Source organism: Pelobates fuscus, chromosome 2 (assembly GCF_036172605.1).
Source record: "Pelobates fuscus isolate aPelFus1 chromosome 2, aPelFus1.pri, whole genome shotgun sequence".
Taxonomy (NCBI): Eukaryota; Metazoa; Chordata; class Amphibia; order Anura; family Pelobatidae; genus Pelobates; species Pelobates fuscus.
In genome coordinates, this window is record NC_086318.1 from 61,574,874 (window position 1) to 61,597,173 (window position 22,300).

At 40.6% G+C, this 22,300-nt stretch overlaps 1 protein-coding gene and 7 non-coding genes across 9 annotated transcripts; all 8 read right to left on the bottom strand.

The window, feature by feature from the left end:
- Window positions 1-7,569: 7,569 nt before the first annotated feature.
- Window positions 7,570-7,793, bottom strand: LOC134593873 (small nucleolar RNA SNORA73 family). The gene has a single exon (XR_010090287.1). It is a non-coding gene; the product is annotated as a small nucleolar RNA SNORA73 family (small nucleolar RNA).
- An 842-nt stretch (window positions 7,794-8,635) lies between these two features.
- Window positions 8,636-16,976, bottom strand: RPS7 (ribosomal protein S7). 2 transcript variants are annotated; one of them, XM_063442198.1, is made up of 7 exons: window positions 16,889-16,976; window positions 15,746-15,827; window positions 14,595-14,666; window positions 13,640-13,783; window positions 10,993-11,057; window positions 9,378-9,531; window positions 8,636-8,749 (listed from the first exon to the last, which is right to left on the bottom strand). In XM_063442198.1, exons 2-7 carry the CDS (start codon window positions 15,818-15,820, stop codon window positions 8,672-8,674), a joined length of 588 nt encoding a protein of 195 aa, XP_063298268.1. In that variant the 5' UTR covers window positions 15,821-15,827; window positions 16,889-16,976; the 3' UTR covers window positions 8,636-8,671. The 2 variants fall into 2 exon arrangements, with proteins under 2 accessions (XP_063298268.1, XP_063298269.1); XM_063442199.1 differs by having other exon boundaries at window positions 9,381-9,531; window positions 16,889-16,972.
- Window positions 8,994-9,225, bottom strand: LOC134593879 (small nucleolar RNA SNORA73 family). Its single transcript, XR_010090293.1, has one exon. It is a non-coding gene; the product is annotated as a small nucleolar RNA SNORA73 family (small nucleolar RNA).
- LOC134593875 (small nucleolar RNA SNORA73 family) lies at window positions 10,291-10,514 on the bottom strand. The gene has a single exon (XR_010090289.1). It is a non-coding gene; the product is annotated as a small nucleolar RNA SNORA73 family (small nucleolar RNA).
- Window positions 12,356-12,579, bottom strand: LOC134593876 (small nucleolar RNA SNORA73 family). The gene has a single exon (XR_010090290.1). It is a non-coding gene; the product is annotated as a small nucleolar RNA SNORA73 family (small nucleolar RNA).
- On the bottom strand, window positions 13,968-14,191 carry LOC134593877 (small nucleolar RNA SNORA73 family). The gene has a single exon (XR_010090291.1). It is a non-coding gene; the product is annotated as a small nucleolar RNA SNORA73 family (small nucleolar RNA).
- LOC134593874 (small nucleolar RNA SNORA73 family) lies at window positions 14,781-15,005 on the bottom strand. Its single transcript, XR_010090288.1, has one exon. It is a non-coding gene; the product is annotated as a small nucleolar RNA SNORA73 family (small nucleolar RNA).
- Window positions 16,026-16,250, bottom strand: LOC134593878 (small nucleolar RNA SNORA73 family). The gene has a single exon (XR_010090292.1). It is a non-coding gene; the product is annotated as a small nucleolar RNA SNORA73 family (small nucleolar RNA).
- Window positions 16,977-22,300: the final 5,324 nt, after the last annotated feature.

Below are 22,300 nucleotides of genomic sequence, written 5' to 3' on the forward strand. Positions count from 1 at the left end.
CTTTTTGCCCTCTTTTATTACAGGCCTACCCCATACGTGTTTTCCGGCACACCACAACCCTACTGTCATTCTTGTATACTTATCCTACTTTACGGCTTATGTCCCCGACTACAAATAGAAAGGCTTAGCCTGCAATTGTGGGAGGGGTTACCCCGGCTATAAAAGCTCAGGCACCCTCCTAATCAGTACTGGAATCGCTGGGTTCATCCCTCCCACCACAACCCTCTATAACCATTCATGGGTAGGCCCTCTTTCATTACAGGCCTACCCCATACGTCGGTTCCGGCACACCACAACCGACTGTCATATTGTTGTATACTTATCCTACTTTATGGCTTATGTACCCGACTACAAATAAATAAATAAATATATATATATTCTGGTTTAACCCCTTAAGGACAGAGCTTCAGAAGCTTGACTTACGCTTAATGACACAAGCAATTTTTGCATTTTCTTGCTGTTTGCGTTCAACTGCAATTTGCATCTCTCTCATTTATTGCACCGACACATATTATATACTGTTTTTTAAAGGACAGAAAGGGCTTTAATTTGATATAACATATATATATATAAATGCTTACTTATTATAAAAAAAATACAGAAAAATGCAAAAAAAATGAAAAATATTGTTTTTTTTTTACAGTTTTTGCAATCATAATGTGTGCATAATTAGTGCAGGTTAAGGAAAGTAATTAAAAATAAATTCATTTATTTGTTCTGATTTACAGAATATATAATGTGTCTGGGATTTTAAGTTTTTTTTGGTAGTTACAGGTCACAAAGCACAAGGAGTAAAATAAAATTTTAATGTGGAGCGATTTTAGAATTTGGTATGTTTGTCTTGTAAGCCTAATAGCCATAAAATAAAACAAAATTGCCACACAAAAGTATATATTTATATAAAGTAGACATCACAGGCTATTTACCTAAGGTTGTTTTGACACTTTCTACGTAGCCATTTTACCGCCAACCTCTGCTAAATATTGGAGTAAAATTGTGTTTTTGGGGGGTTTTCGCACACAAACGTATAACAAAGAACTTCTCATGTGTATTTTGTAAAGTTGGTGTGTGCTATTCCTGTACAAAGTTTTATTATGTGTTCAGTTACTTCTGCTGAGTACAACGGTACCCCCATTGTATGTCTTTGGCACTATTTTGTGAAGCTACAGTGCCATATAGGAGACCTGTCCTTTTCAGTATTCACAGTAGAATTTTGAGAGACGGATTTAATGAGCCTATGCTTCCATTTGGGGTATTATAACAGTTTGACTGTTCAAAAACCCCAACAAAGGCCTACCATTTGTAAAAGTAGACACTCCAGGGTATCTCATAAGGTGCATATTGTGCCTTAACATGCCCCCATTTTTTTACCATTACATGCCAAAGTATGTGGTAAAAAATAATTTTGTGCATTTTTTACATACGGATTGCATTTTTGCTGGGCATTTTGTATATTTCATATGTGCCACTAAGTTCAAACCCCCAAAATTATGCTCAGCTAAGTCTTCTGAGTAAAAGGACACCCCCATTGTATGTCTATGGCACTATTTCGTGAAGCTACAGTGCCATACAGGAGACCTGTCTTTTTCAGTATTCACAGTAGAATTTTGAGAGACGGATTTAATGAGCCTATGCTTCCATTTGGGGTATTATAACAGTTTGACTGTTCAAAAACCCCCACAAAGGCCTACCATTTGTAAAAGTAGACACTCCAGGGTATCTCATAAGGTGCATATTGTGCCTTAACATGCCCCCATTTTTTTACCATTACATGCCAAAGTATGTGGTAAAAAATAATTTTGTGCATTTTTTACATACGGATTGCATTTTTGCTGGGCATTTTGTATATTTCATATGTGCCACTAAGTTCAAACCCCCCAAATTATGCTCAGCTAAGTCTTCTGAGTAAAACGACATCCCCAATGAATGTCTTTGGCACTATTTTGTGAAGCTACAGTGGCATATTGGAGACCAAGCCATATCAGTTTTTACAGAACTTTGAATTTTGACGCTGGGCCTATATGCAATTTCCAAGCATCTTCGTAAGTTTTAAATTCAAACTACCCCACAAAGGCCTACCATTTCTTAAAGTAGACACCCCAGGGTATTTCAAAAGGCATATTTTGAACCTTAGCGTGGGATAATTTTTCCGCTAGCTTGTACCAGGTGTAGTGGTAATAAGCGTTTTTTCTGACTTTTTGACACACAAAGTGAGTTTGCACAGTATATTTTGCAAACCTTATGTGTACCACCACTCTATAATACTTTATATGTTGCTCAGCTATGTCGGCTGAGTACAAAAATACCCCCGTATGTACCTTTGCCAGGTATATGTGGACATCGGAGGGGCACATTTGGGACACAGCCATTCCATTTTTTTTCAAACTTTAAATTTTTACGCTGTGCCCATGTCCCATTTTAGAGTATTTTACCAGGCTATATAATCCAAATACCCCATAAAGCCATACCATTTCTTAAAGAAGACATCCCAGGGTATTTCAAAAGGCATATTTTGAAAATTAGTGTGGGATCATTTTTCCGCTAGCTTGTACCAGGTGTAGTGGTAATAAGCGTTTTTTCTGCCTTTTTGACACACAAAGTGAGTTTGCACAGTATATTTTGCAAACCTTATGTGTACCACAACTCTATAATACTTTATATGTTGCTCAGCTATGTCGGCTGAGTACAAAAATACCCCCGTATGTACCTTTGCCAGGTATATGTGGACATCGGAGGGGCACATTTGGGACACAGCCATTCCATTTTTTTTCAAACTTTAAATTTTTACGCTGTGCCCATGTCCCATTTTAGAGTATTTTACCAGGCTATATAATCCAAATACCCCATAAAGCCATACCATTTCTTAAAGAAGACATCCCAGGGTATTTCAAAAGGCATATTTTGAACCTTAGCGTGGGATCATTTTTCCGCTAGCTTGTACCAGGTGTAGTGGTAATGAGCGTTATTAAATTAATTTTGTAACTTTTTAAAACTTTTTTTACTTTTTAAAACTATTTTTTAAACTTTTGTTTTGCTTATTAATTTTTTTAAAGTTTCCTAAACTTTCGTAAAACTTTTTTTTTACAGATTTAACATTTTTCTAAGCTTTTTCTTTTACCGTTAACCCCTAACTAGCAGTAAGCAGCACTAACAGTAAATTCCCCATTTTCCCATAACTCCCACCCACCCCAGCTAGCAAAATATTTAATTATACAATATTTAAATTAGTTAATTAAATTAATTTAACCCCTGAGGGTTAAAAAATAAATAAAAGTTAATCGTCAGGGGTTAAAAAAAAATTAGATCACAGTATAATACTGTGATCTGTATTTTGATCACTGTAGGCAGTGATAGACTGGCAGGTAAGGGGTTAATTTTTATTTGGACTGGGTAAAGGGTTTATTTTTTTTTTATTTTTTACTTAAACGTTATTAAAACTTTTTTTTTACTTAATTTTTTAACTTTTTAAAGCTTATTTTAAAACTTTTTTTAACGTTAACCCCTAGTTAGCCTAACACTAAATCCCCCAATTCCCCACTAACTTCCACCCTCCCCAGCTAGCTAAATTTATCATTTTAAAATATTTAAATTAATTAATAAAATAAATTTAACCCCTGAGGGTTAAAAAAAAAAAGAATTAACCCTCAGGGGTTAAAAAAAAAATCAGATCATATTAAAATGTAATCCCTGCCAATTGATCACTGTAGTCAGTGATCATTTGGCAGGGAAGGGGTTAATTTTTTATTAATATGGGTAAAGGGGGGTGGGATTTTAATTTAACTTTTTTTTTTTAACACCAGGGGGCAGGATCATCACTGATCCGGCTCCCTGCACTTCACAGTGAACCCGGAAGTGCAGGGAGGCGGAGGTGAGTATACAGAGCACATGTGCCCGCTCTGACATGCTGTCAGAGCGGGCACATGAGCTGGGACAGCCCGATCCGGTGCTCCCGGTCTGCCTCTAATGCAGAGGCAGACCGGAGCACCATTAACCCCACGATCGCCGCGATCTGGGGTTAATTTTACCGCGTGACGGACGAGGTCCGTCACCCGTCGTTAAGGGCATCCCCAGGATGACGGACCTCGTCCGTCACCCGTCGTGAAGGGGTTAACTGTTGTGACTGATCAGTGTATAGGCTCCCTTTACAGATGTTGGATATGATCTTCTTGACAAACTCCATTCTGGAATATGTGTAGATTTTGAGGTGTTTTAATCTTTATATTCAGCCTCTAGTCTGCTGGGATTTACCAAGTTTATACTTTTGTATTCATCTGAATTTACTTACTGGCACATTTGGAGCATCGAGCCAATTCCTTCATGTGGAAGCTTTATGTATATTTAGAACGCAAAGTGTATAGTCAACACTGCTAAATGCACAAATATTCCTGAATTCCACACTGCTGCAGCTTGTATTTGATATCAATTGGGCTGGTACAAGGTAACGAGGTGAGAAACCTAGTGTGTGTATATACAGTGCCATTACTCTTCTGCTCTCTTTGCACATCTATTCGATCACACACACTCTGTGAAATTTTGGCTAATTATATCATCGAATCTACATTCATACTACTGGACACCTTTTGGAATTATTGTGGGTCTTTATACAATCATGAGATTGTTTATCTAGTACTTATCCGACCCACTGAATCTGACTATTTGGATCTGGTCTTGTGGCTGGGTTTCACCACTCTAGACAATTAGATATGGGCATTTGTGACTATTGTATTTACCACAACAGACGTTATAGGATTCAATAGTGTTACTGTTCCACCTTGTTAACCAACATAATTTAGAGTATTTTAAGGGTTATGTATGACGTTACATTTCTAGCAGTACATTTGATGTAATTAGTTGTATCATCACCTTACCTAACTAACTACCATTTGAGATTGTCATGAATAAAAGGGTCAGTATGAACACCAAAACCCCTTTGTATTATTGCATTCATAAAAAATCAGTGCCAGTATATGATAGTCCACTAAGGATGTGAGACCATCAAATCACTTCGCTCAGTTTGCCTGACGTCTATTGGCGCACATTGCTCCCACATTTGTAAAGTCTCCTTCCTCAAGAGAACTAAATTACTGATTGCACACAGATGGTCCACAGCTCAGCCGACATAACTAAACAGCCAGGTTTACTGGAACTCTGCTATGACCGCAGCTGCTATATATGAATGATTGCAGCTTATACTACAGAGCCGTTGAATGCTTCAATCTGATTGGTTGACAAATGTTCTACGGTGTATAGAATAGTGTTTGTGACTAAGTGGCCTCTAAGAAAGACTAGACATACCCCACTTGCAATACCTTGGGTTGTCTACTTTTGCAAATGGTATGCCATCATGGGGGTAATTCCCATTCCTGGGCTACCATACGCTCTCAAAGGCAACCAATCTGGCAAATTTTAATGTCAAAAAAATGAAATGCAAGCCTTATATGTGACTCTCTAACTTTCCAAAACACCATATAACCTGTACATGGGGGGGTATTGTTATACTCGGGAGACTCCACTAAACACAAATATTAGTGTTTTAAAACCGTAAAACATATTACAACAATAATATAGTCCATAAAAATGCTGTTAGTTTGTAAAAAATGCAAAAAAGCACTTTAAAATATCATCGTTGAGTTCAGCAAAGTCTCCTGAGTAAGACAGTAGCCCCTATGTACAGGTTTTATGGTGTCTGAGAGTTACAGGGTCAAATATAGTGCTTGCAAATTAAATTCTCTGCACTTTCTCCCTGTGTTGTCAGGCATGTCAATCAAATTTTAATTAATCAAATAACAATTGTTAAAAGATTAAATATACATTAATAGGTACCGTATATACTCGAGTATAAGCCGAGTTTTTCAGCACATTATTTGTGCTGAAAAACCCCAACTCTGATTATACTCGAGTCACTGTCTGTATTATGGCAATTTACATTGCCATAATACAGACTGGGGGCTGTGTGCGGTTACTTACCTCTCCTGCAGCTCCTGTCAGCTCTCTCCTCCTCCGCGGCGGTCAGTTCAGCACCTCTGTCAGCTCCCAGTATAAGCCGCGGGGTCATAGTGCGGCTCTCACGAGACTTACACTGTGAGCTGACAGGAGCTGCATGGACTGGCGTGGAGGAGAAGGGAGCTGACAGGAGATGCAGGAGAGGTAAGTGCTCTGACAGCCCCCCACACCCCCACTGAACTGCCAATGCCACTGGACCACCAGGGAGTGAGAGCCCCCCTCCCTGCCATGTATCAAGCAGGGAGGGGGGGGGACGAAAAAAATAAAATCATAACAAAAAAAATTAAAATTATTAAAAAAAAATAATAAAAATGCCCACCCCCCCACCAAGGCTCTGCAACACAAACACACACTGCAAATAAATATTCAATTAATATAATTTTTTTAGGATCTAAATTTTATTTAGAAATTTACCAGTAGCTGCTGCATTTCCCACCCTAGTCTTATACTAGAGTCAATACGTTTTCCCAGTTTTGGGGGGTAAAATTAGGGGCCTCGGCTTATATTCGGGTCGGCTTATACTCGAGTATATACAGTATTTAAATTCTACATGTATACTTCTATATATATTTACATAAATAACTACATAACAAAATACAGTTAGAATGAAATTACATATGATATATAATTTATATTAAATTTGTTTCAATTATTTATTTTATTTTTATTTATTATTGAAATTACACATACACAATAAATGTGTACATTTTTTATACAATATATGTTATATATGTAACGTCATTCTAAGTGTATTTTAATACTAATTTATGTACTTATATTATTAAAATACACTTTGTATGATGTTATAATATATACACATATATTATAAATACATTTCTATTTTAATTTTACACGTCTTTTTTTTTTTTTACAGCTCCCACCAGAAGGGGGAGCGTGACCTTTCAGACAGTCCCCCTGCTGGCAGATCCACAGTCAGCTATAAGTGGCTATGTGATCGCTCTTTGAGAGCGACCACATGGCCCCCGGGGGCCTTCTTCTGCCATGGGATGGCTGCCTGGGCTGTCAGGCAGTCCTCCTGAAGTAGAGCGCCAGGAAGTAACCCGGGTGCTCTGGGGGCTGCAGCCGTTACGGCGTTCTATGCCGCCGCAACAGCTTTAAAGCCCATTTAATGCGGGACGGCATAGAACGCCATTAAGGGGTTAAATCAATAGCTTCCACTTTTAACAAAAGTCTATTCACCAAAATAAACGTCATAGGAAAACATTCAGATCTGGATCAACATTTATTAGAGACCATAAAAATATGTAATATAACAGCATAAGATTCCCATACATATACATTAAAAAAAAAAAAAAAACGTGCCAATAACCATCCTACATGGAACTTTCTCCTTACTTACCTGATACTTCAAAAGCCAGAAGTGGAATTTAGAAATAAAACCTGTGATCTTATACATTTTGTTAAACATACAGGTTTAAGTCAATACATTTGTGATTAGTTAGCGTTCTGCGGATAGATGTTACATCAATGTCTCAATTAAAAGCTGAACAAAAACTCTCCATACACACACACACACACACACAATATATTGCTTAAAAAAATAAAATGTGTATCCTGCATGGTTTGTCTCCCCAGTCACTGCCCGAGGGCTCTAGGAAGTTTTAGGAATATACAGGATGCTGTCCACACCAGACCATAGGGCCCGGGGACACGCATGCTCTACAACGTTGTGGAAGGGGAATATACGTCACAGTGCCCGAAGACACTACGCTCCCATACGCCACCTGGGCAGAGCCCATGAGAGCAACCTCACAGGATACCCACGTTGATATACAGAACAGTTTCACTTCACCTTTATTCTCAAATCAGATGAGCAAAGTAAACTTTGACTTCTTGCTCGAGTACTAGCACATCTACACATGTCATACTTCAGATTAGAAAGTACACTACACATATTGAATACTTACACTTGAAAAGGTTTAAAAATTCACAAAGAAATGTCACAACATTGCATTATTGCAAAGGTGATGTGCAAAAGGATTTAAATCTACACTAAGCTGGTAGTTGCTTAGAATTTGATTAAAATAGGGGGAGTAGGGCTGTGTGTAAATGTATTGCTGCAGTGTTATGTCTGTCAGTTTTTATAGCAAATTACAAAATAAGTCAATTTTACCCCTGTTTCCCTTTAAGGGAATACTTGATTGACAGGGAGAGAAGAGACCTACCAAAAACATTTCATCTGCACTCCACAAAACAGCAACCACAGCCCACACCCATTGCTAGCGCTGGTTAGAGTATTAAAAAAAAAAAAAAGAAAAGAAAAAAAGACTGAAATCACACTGTATGATGCCAGCATACTGGTAACAAATCTGCTGTCATTGAGGTCTGCCTTGGTGAAGGTTCCCTAAATATGGCATATCAATGAAGACCGCAGAAGAAGCGGAGAGCCAAGTGACAGGTTCACTTTGAAGCAGATCAAAATAGAAACCATTAAATGACAAAAAAACACAAGGAAGTCATCTGCAGAATATGTCAACGGTTGAAAAAAGCTGCAGCACATACCTAAGCATCAGTTAAATCAGACACCAACAACTTCAAATAGTCTTGCAAAACAGCACTATGCCATGAGAAGTAGAACAAAAAATAAAAAAATAAACAAACCACACAAATGTAACAAGGAATATTTTTTATTATATCATTTCGCACTTTACAGCTGGAACTCTGGGAATTCAAAAACCACATCTTTGCCTGTGAGTTTCTTGTAGACACCAGAAAATGTTTCAACCTGAAGGAGGAAAATCAGAACCCACAGATTAATTTGGAGGCCTCGATCTTGTAAAACTGAAGGAAAATGAATGATCAACCTTATTTTTCAAGCTAGTATAAAGCTTCATAAGAAAAAAAAAAAAAAAAGATGACACATTTGTCAATGTTTTAAAATGCACATGTTATTTAAGAGAAAGATTTATAGTAACTATGATAACTTTTTAGGGTTTAGAGAATACAGTGAATTAAATGCAACCACATAGTATTGTATCCTGCATGGTTTGTCTCCCCAGTCACTGCTCTAGGAAGTTGTAGGCTCTAGGAAGTTGTAGGAATATACAGGAAGCTGTCCACACCAGACCAAAGGACCGGGGACACGCATGCTCTACAACGTTGTGGAAGGGGAATATATGTCACAGCACGCAAAGGTACTACACTCCCATACGCCACCTGGACAGAGCCCATGAGAGCAACCTCACGGGATGACCACGTTGGTTAATCACAACAAGAAAGACAATCACTCAACTGAAGTCAAAACGTTAAGTAACTGGTATGCAAGAGAAGCATGGTCTTACTATAAAAACTGGTTTCAGAACATTACCAATTTGTAGAATTCTCAAGTAGAAACAATAAAGAATTTAAACTACTACCTTGTGTTCAACATTGTTCTGTTGTGCTTTGTCCAAATGGACCTTGATAAGCCGGGTGCCGTCCAATTTTACACGGATTCTCTTGCCCACAATTTCACTTGGGAACACCAGATCTTCTAAGATGGCATCATGTACAGCAGTCAAGGTGCGACTAAAGTAAGAAAGGGTGATATTCGTTAAGACAAAATTCCTTGGTCTCATCCTACACTTGTCTCTTTTGTAAAAAGCAATAGACATGAGACATTTATCAAATAAACCAAATTAAAAAAAAAAAAAAAAAACACACACAAATGTATAGGGTAAGAAATATGGAACCAAACTAATTTACAGCTGACTGCTGCACTTTTAACACTTTGAAAGTTTGATCTGAAAACATTATACAATAAGCACATTTTAATTGTAAGCAAAAGCAATGGCATTTAGATATCAAGGGAACTAATTAATGGCAGAGAAGAACTACTGGATTTTTTTACTACACAGGTAGAAATTCAGAATTAAGGACTTTTAGCCCTCTGGTAAGTATATTCATTAAATACTTTAGGTCAAAACATTGCTGGACATTTAGATTCAATAACTTTGCCTATTCATAACCTTGGAGTGCCTGGACATTTCTTTCCACAAACTATATTCAGGGGCTCAGTGCTGGCCCCTGGTCTGTGTTTATGGAAGAGTACATCTTTTGCAAAAGCCAAACTAGAAACTGCAAAGATAAACATGGAATGTCATATGTCCTTATGTCTTTAATTTTAGAACAATAATCACTAACATGTATGTTAACAGACCCGTATTCTTTAACTAGCAAAGATAAGTCCAGGTTAATGATGCATATGAACACAAAAAAAAAAGCCAATAGGTGGCAGCTGGGAATGTCAATGGTAGTCTTAAATGTTTAAGATTTAGTTAGTACACATAATGTATCCTGCATGGTTTGTCTCCCCAGTCACTGCCCAAAGGCACTGGAAAGTTGTAGGAATATACAGGACGCTGTCCACACCAGACCAAGGGCCCGGGGACACGCATTGCTCTCCAACGTTGTGGAAGGGGAATATACGTCACAGTGCCCGAAGACACTACGCTCCCATAAGCCACCTGGGCAGAGCCCATGAGAGCAACCTCATGGGATACCCACATTGGTTAAGAAACTAGCATGCTAACCATCAGTAGGTCGCTCGGCTTGTATCAAACCACTCCAGAATTTCAAGATGATACAGGTCTACTTGAAAGGGCCATCTAAGGCTGTACTTTGTGTATCCACCATCCAAAAACTCTCAAATATTTAGTGTGGTATTTCACAAAGCCTACTGCTGCACGAGAATGATTTGATCGTACATAACCATGACAACTGCCATATTTCCACTAACGCTTGCATAAATGTACAGATCAATACTTTAACTGTGACAGGTATCTCCATGCCATATTTGCTGGAACACTATATTTATAATAAAAAAACAAAAAAAAACTACTAGAGTGGTTTGAAGAATAGGATCAGGATAAACATCTTGAGGGCAGCAATGCCTGCACAATTTAACATCCTAAAAAACGCAAATAATCCACACATCCCAACAAACCATTATCCAGTTTGATTTGCAGAGGAGTAAAGAGATTTCCTCACCTTCTGGGGCGCTTCTGCTTGTTTTTCGTGCGGCTTTTTCTGGTTGGCTTGGGCAGAATCCTTCTCTGTCAGAAAAAGAAGATTTCACACCTAAATATATTTTTTTACTGGAGATGGGGAGCTTCTTGTTTCTTTTGAAGCACTAATGGGATTTAAATATCCAATTTTAAGTGATGGCGAGGTCTTCTTTGTATCATTTGTACTACAAATACATTAAAATGAAACTCCAAGCATGCATGAATTCAACAGTTCTGGCTCCCTATATACTGTATATTAAAAGGGACACTCCAGGCACCAGTACAACTTTAATGCATTTGATAGATTTTGGCTTCATTAATATGCTATATTTTGAGAATGCCTAAATTCATCATTTTTGCACACACACAATAAAAAGATTAAACTAAAGAGATATATATATATATATATTTTTTTTTTTTTTTTAAGGACAGAGCACAGGTAACTTTTTACTATATGTATTAGCTGATGTGTACTATAGTCATTGCTGCCCAGGAGTGAATATATATATTTATTAATTTTTTTGAAGAACGCTGCACAATAAGCCTGCCTCCTTTGCCTTGCCACCTCATGTCAAAAAATAGTTTCTTCTTATCAAATGTATGCACACTGTCTCAGCAGCAACACAACTTAGTGAGCGTTTTATTTATTTTTTAATTCACAACCGGTCTGCAAACAGAGAAACTAGTGGTATGCTTTCCATGTCTCCCTTGGTGTCCTCTAACATAGGTTGCAATGTAGTTCAGGGCATGCAATAGTTTTAGTGGCTAACATTGCAAACATTGCCAAAGAGACATGCTTATGGTGCTGTATTATTTTTCCATTTTATGCCAAAGCAGCATATTCGTGCAATACAGCATATTAATGAGGCCAAAACCTCAAATGAATTAGTTATTTTGGTGGCCGGAGTTTCAAGGTGCAGTAAGAGGATTCAGTGAAGCCTAAATTTGCTTATCAGTACCAATATTTATGGTGAATAAACAGGAATGTGACAATTCTGCAATACATTATCTCAAGGGGGGGGGAGAGGGGAATTATACTGTACCTATATCCTACTTGTACTATAAACACTACAACAAGATTTAGTAGCTACGGTGTTTGGTGAAATAGATGTTAAACAATTTAGAGTACAAAGTTGCAAAGATAAACATGGAATGCCATAGGGCCTTACATCTTTAATGTTACAACAATTTCTGTAACATGTATTTTAACAGACCAGCATGTTTAACTAGCAAAGAGACTTCCAGGTTAATGATCCATGATCCATATAAGCACTAAAGAAAGCCAATAGGTGGCAGACTGGACTGTCAATGGTAGCCTTTAATGTTTAAGATTTAGTCAGTACGCATAATGTATCCTGCATGGTTTGTCTCCCCAGTCACTGCCCGAAGGCTCTAGGAAGTTGTAGGAATATACAGGACGCTGTCCACACCAGACCATAGGGCCCGGGGACACGCATGCTCTACAACGTTGTGGAAGGGGAATATACGTCACAGTGCCCGAAGACACTACGCTCCCATACGCCACCTGGGCAGAGCCCATGAGAGCAACCTCACAGGATACCCACGTTGGGTTAAAACAATTATAATTGGATTTGCATAAAATAGTTAGCTGAAATTAAAATGCACATAAAAAAATAAAAAGATTAGTTGCCTTGAACTAAATATTCACTAAAAAACACGTTAAATAACTTTTCCACCATTTTGCAACTTTTGTCATAGGCTAGCGATTTTACCATGAATTGTTCAATTCACCATTTAGTGCATAAGCCAACAAAATTCCTAAATATGTACAGGGTTTTGCACTAAAGTTAACTGCCTGGAATGCAAACTGAATTTTACATTTAAGACAAAATAAACATTTCCAGTTTTACTATGTTGGCCTTACATTTGAAATTCCAACAATTCTTAGTTTAGTGGATAACCTGGTCTGGCAGATGTCAAGTAGCTCAAAGAATGCACACTTAAATAGGACTGATGCTGCAGTTCATAAACAGAACAAATCCAACCAGCCTCCGGGCCATTACACCTGCCAGCACAATTAAAGGGACACTCCCAGGCGACTTCAGTTATCAATGCTTAAAATCTCAATTAATTGGATATTGGGGATGGAGTAGCTGTGAGCCATCTTACTTTCAGGTGTAAAAGGGTTTCAAAACACTATAGTGTTCTGAATACTAGATTGAGATGGAAGATGTCTGGGTGCCTACAGAGTCTCTTTAAAGTCAACGCCATTCGTCTGAGCGCCCAACAGCAGTGCCTTCTGTCTCTGTACCACTACTTGCAAAGGATGGAAACTGATAGGCTGAGATTGTCAGCTGTGATACCGATTCACTCAATGAAAGGTTATTGGATGGGAGTGTATTCATTAAACCTGCAATGCCATTCTAAAACGACAAATTTATCTAGGTAACAGGACTGTTTTCCTAGTGATAGTGATTACTTACTGTAATTCAGAAAGAATTGATAAGAATGTCTCGTTTAAATAGGCAATAGACAGTTGACAGAGGACTCCACTCAGTGGAATTCCCCATTGATCAAATTAAAAATAACTTTAACCTAATTTTTATTTTTTGCTTACGACACCGTTACTTGATAGGAGCTGTTTGTTGCAAACACTTTGTTCAACCAACCTGAGCAATGAAGACCACGTGTTTGCCACTGAACTTCTTTTCCAGCTCACGCACGAGCCTCACTTGAATCTTCTGAAAAGACTTCAGCTGAGGCACTGGAACAAAGATGATAATGGCTTTTCTTCCACCACCAACTTCAATTTCCTGTTTGAAAAATAACAGCTTTCTCAAGACACAAATAAAAAAGTGGAACCACAAAATATAAATGGAATGGATAGGGGCAAACTATTTTTGCAGTCACTCCCCTCTGTGTAACTATTATAAATATTACTGTCCAATGCAAGAACACTAAAGCCATTTACTCCTGTAAAATCATAGCAAAAAAATCAGATGTATCCTGCATGGTTTGTCTCCCCAGTCACTGCCCGAAGGCTCTAGGAAGTTATAGGAATATACAGGACGCTGTCCACACCAGACCATAGGGACCGGGGACATGCATGTTCTCCAACGTTGTGGAAGGGGAATATACGTTACTGCACCCTAAGATGCTACGCTCCCATACGCCACCAGGATAGAGCCCATGAGAGCAACCTCATGAGATACCCACGTTGTTCAAGTATACAGGTACTTAAGTTTTAAACATCTTGTCCTAATGAGTGCTCCTACAATGTTAAATATCAGGAAGCTTACAGAATAACACATTACAATTTCAACAGTTTAAGCAACACATAGAAAATTGCATTCTGTCCAGTGGGAAAGCAAATGCGTAGTTGAGAAGTTCCTCGACTCCCTACCTCTCCTCTGCCAGCAGTTAAAACATACATAACATCCAGAGAGGCTACCTGGACAGTATCAAACACTTCACACAACTGCTAGCATGTACTCACTACTGCAAGTATTTAAGCAGGGTAACTGTGCATGCGGTGCTTGTATTACGCATCTTTTAAGTGATTACACAAAGTGCAGATTTGTGGACAAATATGTAGTCATGTACTCTTTTTTTTTTACAGCTTACCTTTGCTGCTGTGATGTTTAGTTCCCTTAATTGAGCTTTAAGGTCAGAGTTCATCTCCAACTCCAAGAGAGCCTACAATAAAAAGTAAAATTTAGGAATAAGAAAATACACAAGTTGTGCAGGCATGAAAAGCACTACAAAAAAAATAATTACATAACCTTGTCTGACAAAATAGCACTTAGAATATGATGTATCCTGCATGGTTTGTCTCCCCAGTCACTGCCCGAGGGCTCTAGGAAGTTGTAGGAATATACAGGACGCTGTCCACACCAGACCATAGGGACCGGGGACAAGCATTGCTCTCCAACAGTGTGGAAGGGGAATGTACGTCACAGTGCCCGAAGACACTACGCTCCCATACGCCACCTGGACAGAGCCAACGAGAGCAACCTCATGGGATGTCCATGTTGGTTTTTGTTTATAGTTCCAAGTGAAAGCAGTGGGATTTGAAGATCAAATGCTCTTTCTGTAGTATACATTTTCTAGGTTTACTTTAAGGTTAGATAAGATGCACAGAGATATAAATAAATGGCACAGGACGTTAATGGAATGCTCACACTTTTTTTAACTACATAAAATGTTCTCAAGAAATGTATCTACAAATGCGTTAAAAGGAGTAGTTTGAATAATTACACTACATCTCCATGACAGTTTATAGATAACGTAGACATATCTTGAATGCAAACCTGACAGTGAGAATACATTGAAATAAAGGATATATAGTGATTTATATACTTAAACAGTGCTGGGAAAATGTCCAGAAAAAAAATGCATTGCCAGATTCAGCTTTTACATATCCATGCTGAAATATAGGTTTACACCAACAATCCTAACTGTGCCACCCCACTATGCCTAGGCCCAAGAGTATAACCACTGGTGATCGATGGACATGCATACATCCACTTCCACAAATAACTTGGAAGAAAAGCACATTTAATACCAGCTTGAATCTGGCCTGTCACACAGTTTTGGTTGGTTACAGGCTCACCTTCCATAGGTGACAAATTAAATTTTCAAGCTTTTTGCGTTTGTCATTATTGCAAAGATAATCAAAATGGCAACTGAAGGCATCATGAACAGGCCAAGAAGTGGTATTTTCTAATCAGAACTCGAATGTATCTTTAAACCCACATTAAACTATTTTTACTCACCTGGGAGATGCCCGACTCAAACTCGTCAGGCTTTTCGCCATTTGGCTTCACGATTTTGGCGCTTGTACTGAACATGGCCTTTCTGAAAACAGAAGAGAGAAGCAATAGAGCATTATAAAACAAATGTAGGTGCATCCTATGCAACAACTTAACTACAAAAAAAAAGCTGCAAGGAATAAAACTCCACTCAAAGGATCAGAGGTAGACAATGCTGAATTATTAAAGGACTACTGTACATACACTGAAACCATTAAACATTGCTGCTATGTGTATTTTAATTTTCTGTATCCTGCATGGTTTTTCTCCCCAGTCACTACCCGAAGGCACTGGAAAGTTGTAGGAATATACAGGACGCTGTCCACACCAGACCATAGGGCCCGGGGACACGCATTGCTCTCCAACGTTGTGGAAGGGGAATATACGTCACAGTGCCCAAAGACACTACGCTCCCATACGCCACCAGGGCAGAGCCCATGAGAGCAACCTCACAGGATACCCACGTTGGTTTGTTTCCAGTTTTACACAATGGGAGAGTATTTGTGGGTTAAGTCGAATCTGCAAGATATTATAGCAAAAACTATTTTAAAGAAACTAGCTTAACAGTGCAATATTTAAAGAATATTCAATTGATCAAGTGATTCAAAACTTAGTATCATTCTTAAATTTGCTTTGTCAGTTCTATTCCTATAGCAAGTTAATAAATTACATTGTTGAACATATATACTTGCACATAGTATGGATCAATCGGGTTATAGGAACATGCACGAAACACATTAGATAGGACATAGGCCTACATAAAACTCACTCACCATAAGAACTACATGCTGGTCTATAAAGTATAATAAAGCCATTATATGTGGAGTTCTAAACACACGGAGCCAGAAAGTCTGAATCACACGTGTTTAGCCCAGGCCTCACTCTCCCAGAACTCTGAGTATTCCCCCCTACAGCCTCCATCACTCGCCGGCCGCTACACACAATCAGCCTCCATCCTCCGCACAAGGAGCCCCCTATACCGAGATGTGGGTTCCCTCGGCAAGGGGAGGCCTTGTGCTACCGATCCCATCTGCCATTTCACGGATTGACCGGAGGAATCGTTAAACAAGTCAAACAGAAAAATAGCCGAGGATCAGGTCTACTCACCGTCCTCTCTCAGTGACGGCCTAGGAAGAGGGCGAGATCCCGCGAGAGCGGCCCAGATCTCGGCGAGGCGCAAAGGACGACGGGAAAACGGGCCGCTTCTCGTTCAATCAGCGATCGCGTTTCTAGCGTGCTGACGTCGCGGCAGGTGAGAAGCCGATACTAATGAGGGCGGAAGTCGTAGAAACCTGTGCAATGAATGGGGCATGGTTGAGTTGATGAAGTCGCCTGATAGGCTTGACTGTCTGTTGGCATACTTGGTCATATTTGGTCTGGCTGAGCCTTGTGGTAAATGTAGTCCATAAGGGTTGGAGTAACAGCCCTCACTGCAAGTCATGGCAGAAAACAGAACAACATCCTAACAGTACAGTTACATTATATTGTTGGATAAGCTTTCCAAATGATTTAATATTTTTGGAACATAACTTTTCCAACATATTAAAACACCAAAAAAAATAAAAAAATAAAAATATATATATATATATATGTGTGTGTATGATATAAATAAACAAATATCAAAATATACAAAATTATAATATATTTAATAGTAACCAAAAATATGAAATTATTTGGAAAGCTTATCCAAAAATATTTAATCAAGGCCATAATCGACTAAACAGCGGGTAAGCTGCAAGACACGTATACGTAATTCAGGCTTAAAGTACCACTATAGTGCCAGGAAAACAAACTTGTTTTCCTGGCACTATAGGGTCATTAAGTAGTACCCCCACCTTCAGGGCCCCCTCCCGCTGGGCTGAATGGGTTAAAACCGCTTCAGCCACTTATCTTAATCCAGCGCCGGGCTCCCTCTGTGCTGGGGAACTCTCCACCCCCTGCCGAGGTCAGAACCGAATGCGCATGCGTGCGCATTCAAACTGCCAATAGGAAAGCAATACTCAATAATCAGTCAGTGAGACAGCCACTAAGCTATGTTTTCAGCTGCAGGGTTAAAACTAGAGGGACGTGGCACCCAGACCACTTCATTGAGCTGAAGTGGTCTGGGTGCCTATAGTAGTCCTTTAACACTAAACTACAAATTGGAGCAAATTGAATTAGAATAAAACTCTAAAGCAGGAGTTCCCACTTTAAGTTTTCCCGTGGAACCCTTTGACATACTGTATCAACATTGTGGAACCCACTGACATAGACACACACAGGCACATACAAATACACTGATACACACTGGGACATACACACACACAAACACTTAGATACACATAGTGACACATACACAAACCTTGACACACTCAGACACATACACTCTTACTTACAAACACGCATACTCTTTGACAGACACACATACACTCTCACTGACAAACACACTCTTTTACAGACACACATACAAACACATATACACTCTCACTGACAAGAACAGATACATTCTCAGTGACAAACACATACACTCTCACACACTTACTGACAAGCACACATTCACTCTCACTGACAAACACACATATACTCTTTGACAGACACACAAACACATACAAACTCCCTAACAGTAACTCATACAATTTTATTTTTTTTTCATTTCACCCCATCCCGCCCACCTACCTTTAGGAGTGCTGGCATGGAGTCCCTAAAGGGTCCAGTGCGGCTGCTGAGCGTCTGGCGTGCGGCGTTGAGGGAGCAGTTATCACCTTGCTCAGCTCCCTCGTGCACCTCTTAGTGATGCCGGAGTGATGTCATATTCCGGCTCCAGCATCACTGCTGTGCATGCGAGGGAGCTGAGCAAGGAGATCACTGCTCCCTCGCCGCCCGCACGCCAGCCGCTCAGCAGCCCCACTGGACACCATGGACCGCTGCCCAGCGGTCCCACTTTTTTTTACACTTTTGGCAGAACCCCAATTCGGAAACACTGCTCTAAAGCAAGCATGTCAAACTCGCGGCCCTCAATGAATATTTTTGCAAGCCGCCATGCTTACTTACTAAAGCAGAGTAGGCACCTGATCTCCCCACATTGCAGGTGTCTACTCTGCCAAAATTACCCGGCCGGTGCCTACTCGGCCAAAGTTTTCCTGAACATAGATTTGCAGGATTCCATGACCTAGTGAACTGGTCTATGTTCAGGGGAATTCCCCCGAACATAGACCTGCTTTCTAGCACACTTTTTTCCCAAAAATGAGATCTCCCCAGAAAATAAACCCTAGTGTGTTTTATTTTCCTAGAAAGAAGGTAGTTGTTTTGCTCCTTTTTAAATCATAATGATAACAGAAATCACCCAAATGTCCCTGATCAAAAGTTTACATGCCCTTGAATGTTTGGCCTAGTTACAGAAACACAATGGTTAAAAGGGCAATTGAAGGTTAATTTCACACACCTGTGGCTTTTTAAATTGCAATTAGTGTCTGTGTATAAATAGTTTGTTAGCTCTCACGTGGATGCACTGAGCAGGCTAGATACTGAGCCACGGGAAGCAGAAAAGAACAGTCAGAAGACCTGAGTAACAAGGTAATGGAACTATAAAGATGGAAAAGGATATAAAAATATATCCAAAGCCTTGAAAATGCCAGGGGAACTCTTGATACCAGGCCAAGGTCAGGTAGACTAAGAAAGATTTCAGCCACAACTGCCAGAAGAATTATTCGGGATACAAAGAAAAACTCACAGGTAACCTCAGGAGAAATACAGGCTGCTCTGTAGACGGTATGGTTGTTTCAAGGAGAACAGTGCCACGATACTTGAACAAAAATAAGCTGCATGATTGAGTTGCCAAAAATAAGCCTTTACTGCGCCAATGCCACAAAAAAGCCTGGGTTACAATAGGCCCGACAAAACCTTGACACACTTCACAACTTCTGGCACACGGTAATTTGGAGTGGCAAGACCAAAATAGAGCTTTATGGTCACAACCATAAGAGCTATGTTTGGATAGGGGTCAACAAGACCTATAGTGAAAAGAATACCAGCATGGTGGTGGCTCACTGATGTTTTTTTTGGGGGGGGAGGGTGTCAGCTCTAAAGGCACAGTGAATCTTGTGAAAATTGATGGCAAGATAAGTGCAGCATGTTATCATAAAATTTGCACTCTTCTGCATGAAGGCTCCGCATGGGACACTCTTGGACTTTAACGCATGACAATGACCATAAGCACAAGGCCAAGTTAACCCTCCAGTGGTTACTGCAGAAAAAGTGGAAGGCTCAAGAGTGGCCATCACAGTCGTCTGACCTTAATGTCATTGAGCCACTCTTGGGAGATCTGAAACATGCGGTTCATGCAAGACGACCAAAGACTTTGCATGACCTGGAGGCATTTTTTCCAAAACGAATGGGCAGCTATACCACCTGCAAGAATTAGGAGCCTCATAGACTATTACAAAAGACTGCACGCTGTCATTGATGTTAAAGGGGGTAATTCACAGCATTAAGAATTAAGAGTATGCAGATTTTTGAACAGGGGTAATTTCATTTGTTTCTTTGCTGCCATGTTTTGTTTTATGATTGTGCCATTCTGTTATAACCTACAGTTGAATATGAATCCCCTAAGAAATACAAAAAATGTGTTTTGCGTGCTCTCTCATGTTTTCTTTACAAATGGTACATATATTACCAATTCTTCAAGGGTATGCAAACTTTGAGCACAACTGTATATGTAACACTAGTGTTTATTTATGAAAATTCATTAAGCTATATGTTAAGGAAAATTAATTAGTTCGACAGAATATGCTAAGGCTATAACATAAAACATAGACTTTGACAGCTTATAAATTCTTCCCATATCATACGTGAATTGTAAATTTAAGTCATTTTAACCCATGCATTTTTCAGTTTCCCTACTATCTTTATCATTGTAAAATCCATTGGCAGTCTATTCCAGAGATCAACCCCTTGTTCCTGTGCTGCTTTCTGTGAAAAATGCCTTTGGGCTTAATTTTATTATTCTATTTTATAAAATTAAAGGTGCACTATAGTGTTAGGAATACAAACATGCAATGCTAAATCAGGGCTTGACAAATCCCAGGTCGCCATACCGACAAAGAATTTTGTCCTGGCATCTACCTCCCCCGCCCCCGCCCTGCAGAGCTCAGTCTGCGCGGAGCCCTCCATGGGTGAAGATGGATTTTTTTTTTGCGCTCGTTTTTTTCTAAAAAAATTTTTAATTGCGTCGGTTATTATGGTTTTTTATTTGGCCTTTTTTGGGGCTGAAAAAATAAGATTTTAGAAGAAAGAAAACATCGAATGGTAAGTTGTTTTGATCTAAATTTTTTTACAGGTTTTTAGTTAAAGGTCCCCCCCTCATTATTTTTAGGGTGAGGGGGGTAGGTAGGGGGATAATTTTTTTTTGGAGGGGGGAGGGGTGACTAGGGTCCCCCCCTTTGTATTTAGGGCCCCCACCCACCGCTCAGGGGTGGGGGCCGGGGGGGACAGTAGGTCCCCCCCTTATTGTTAATTTTAGGGCCCCCACCCACCGCTTAGGGGTGGGGGCTGGGGGGAGACAGTAGGTCCCCCCTTATTGTTATTTTTAGGGCCCCCACCCACCGCTCAGGGGTGGGGGCCTTGGGGGACAGTAGATCCCCCCTTATTGTTAATTTTAGGGCCCCCACCCACCGCTCAGGGGTGGGGGCCCGGGGGGGACAGTAGGTCCCCCTTATTGTTAATTTTAGGGCCCCCACCCACCGCTCAGGGGTGGGGGCCAGGGGGGGACAGTAGGTCCCCCCTTATTATTATTTTTAGGGCCCCCACCTGCCGCACAGGGGTGGGGGCCGGAGAGGGGGAGGACAGTAGGTTCCTCCCTCATTATCTTTATGGCCCCCACCCGCCGCCCAGGGGTGGGGGCCGGGGGGGAGACAGTAGATCCCCCCTTATTGTTCATTTTAGGGCCCCCACCCACCGCTCAGGGGTGGGGGCCGGGGGGGGACAGTAGGTCCCCCTTATTGTTAATTTTAGGGCCCCCACCCACCACTCAGGGGTGGGGGCCGGGGGGGACAGTAGGTCCCCCTTTATTGTTATTTTTAGGGCACCCACCCACCGCTCAGGGGTGGGGGCCGGGGGACACAGTAGGTCCCCCCTTATTATTATTTTTAGGGCCCCCACCTGACGCCCAGGGGTGGGGGTCGGAGAGGGGGAGGACAGTAGGTCTCCACCTCTTTATCATTATGGCCGCCGCCCAGGGGTGGGGGCCAGAGAGGGGGAGGACAGTAGGTCCCCCCCTCATTATCTTTATGGCCCCCACCCGCCGCCCAGGGGTGGGGGCCGGGGGGAGGACAGTAGGTCCCCCCCTCATTATCATTATGGCCCCCACCCGCCGCCCAGGGGTGGGGGCCGGAGAGGGGGAGGACAGTAGGTCCCCCCCGTCATTATCTTTTTGGCCCCCACCCGCCGCCCAGTGGTGGGGGCCGGAGAGGGGGAGGACAGTAGGTCCCCCCCTCATTATCATTATGGCCCCCACCCGCCGCCCAGGGGTGGGGGCCGGAGAGG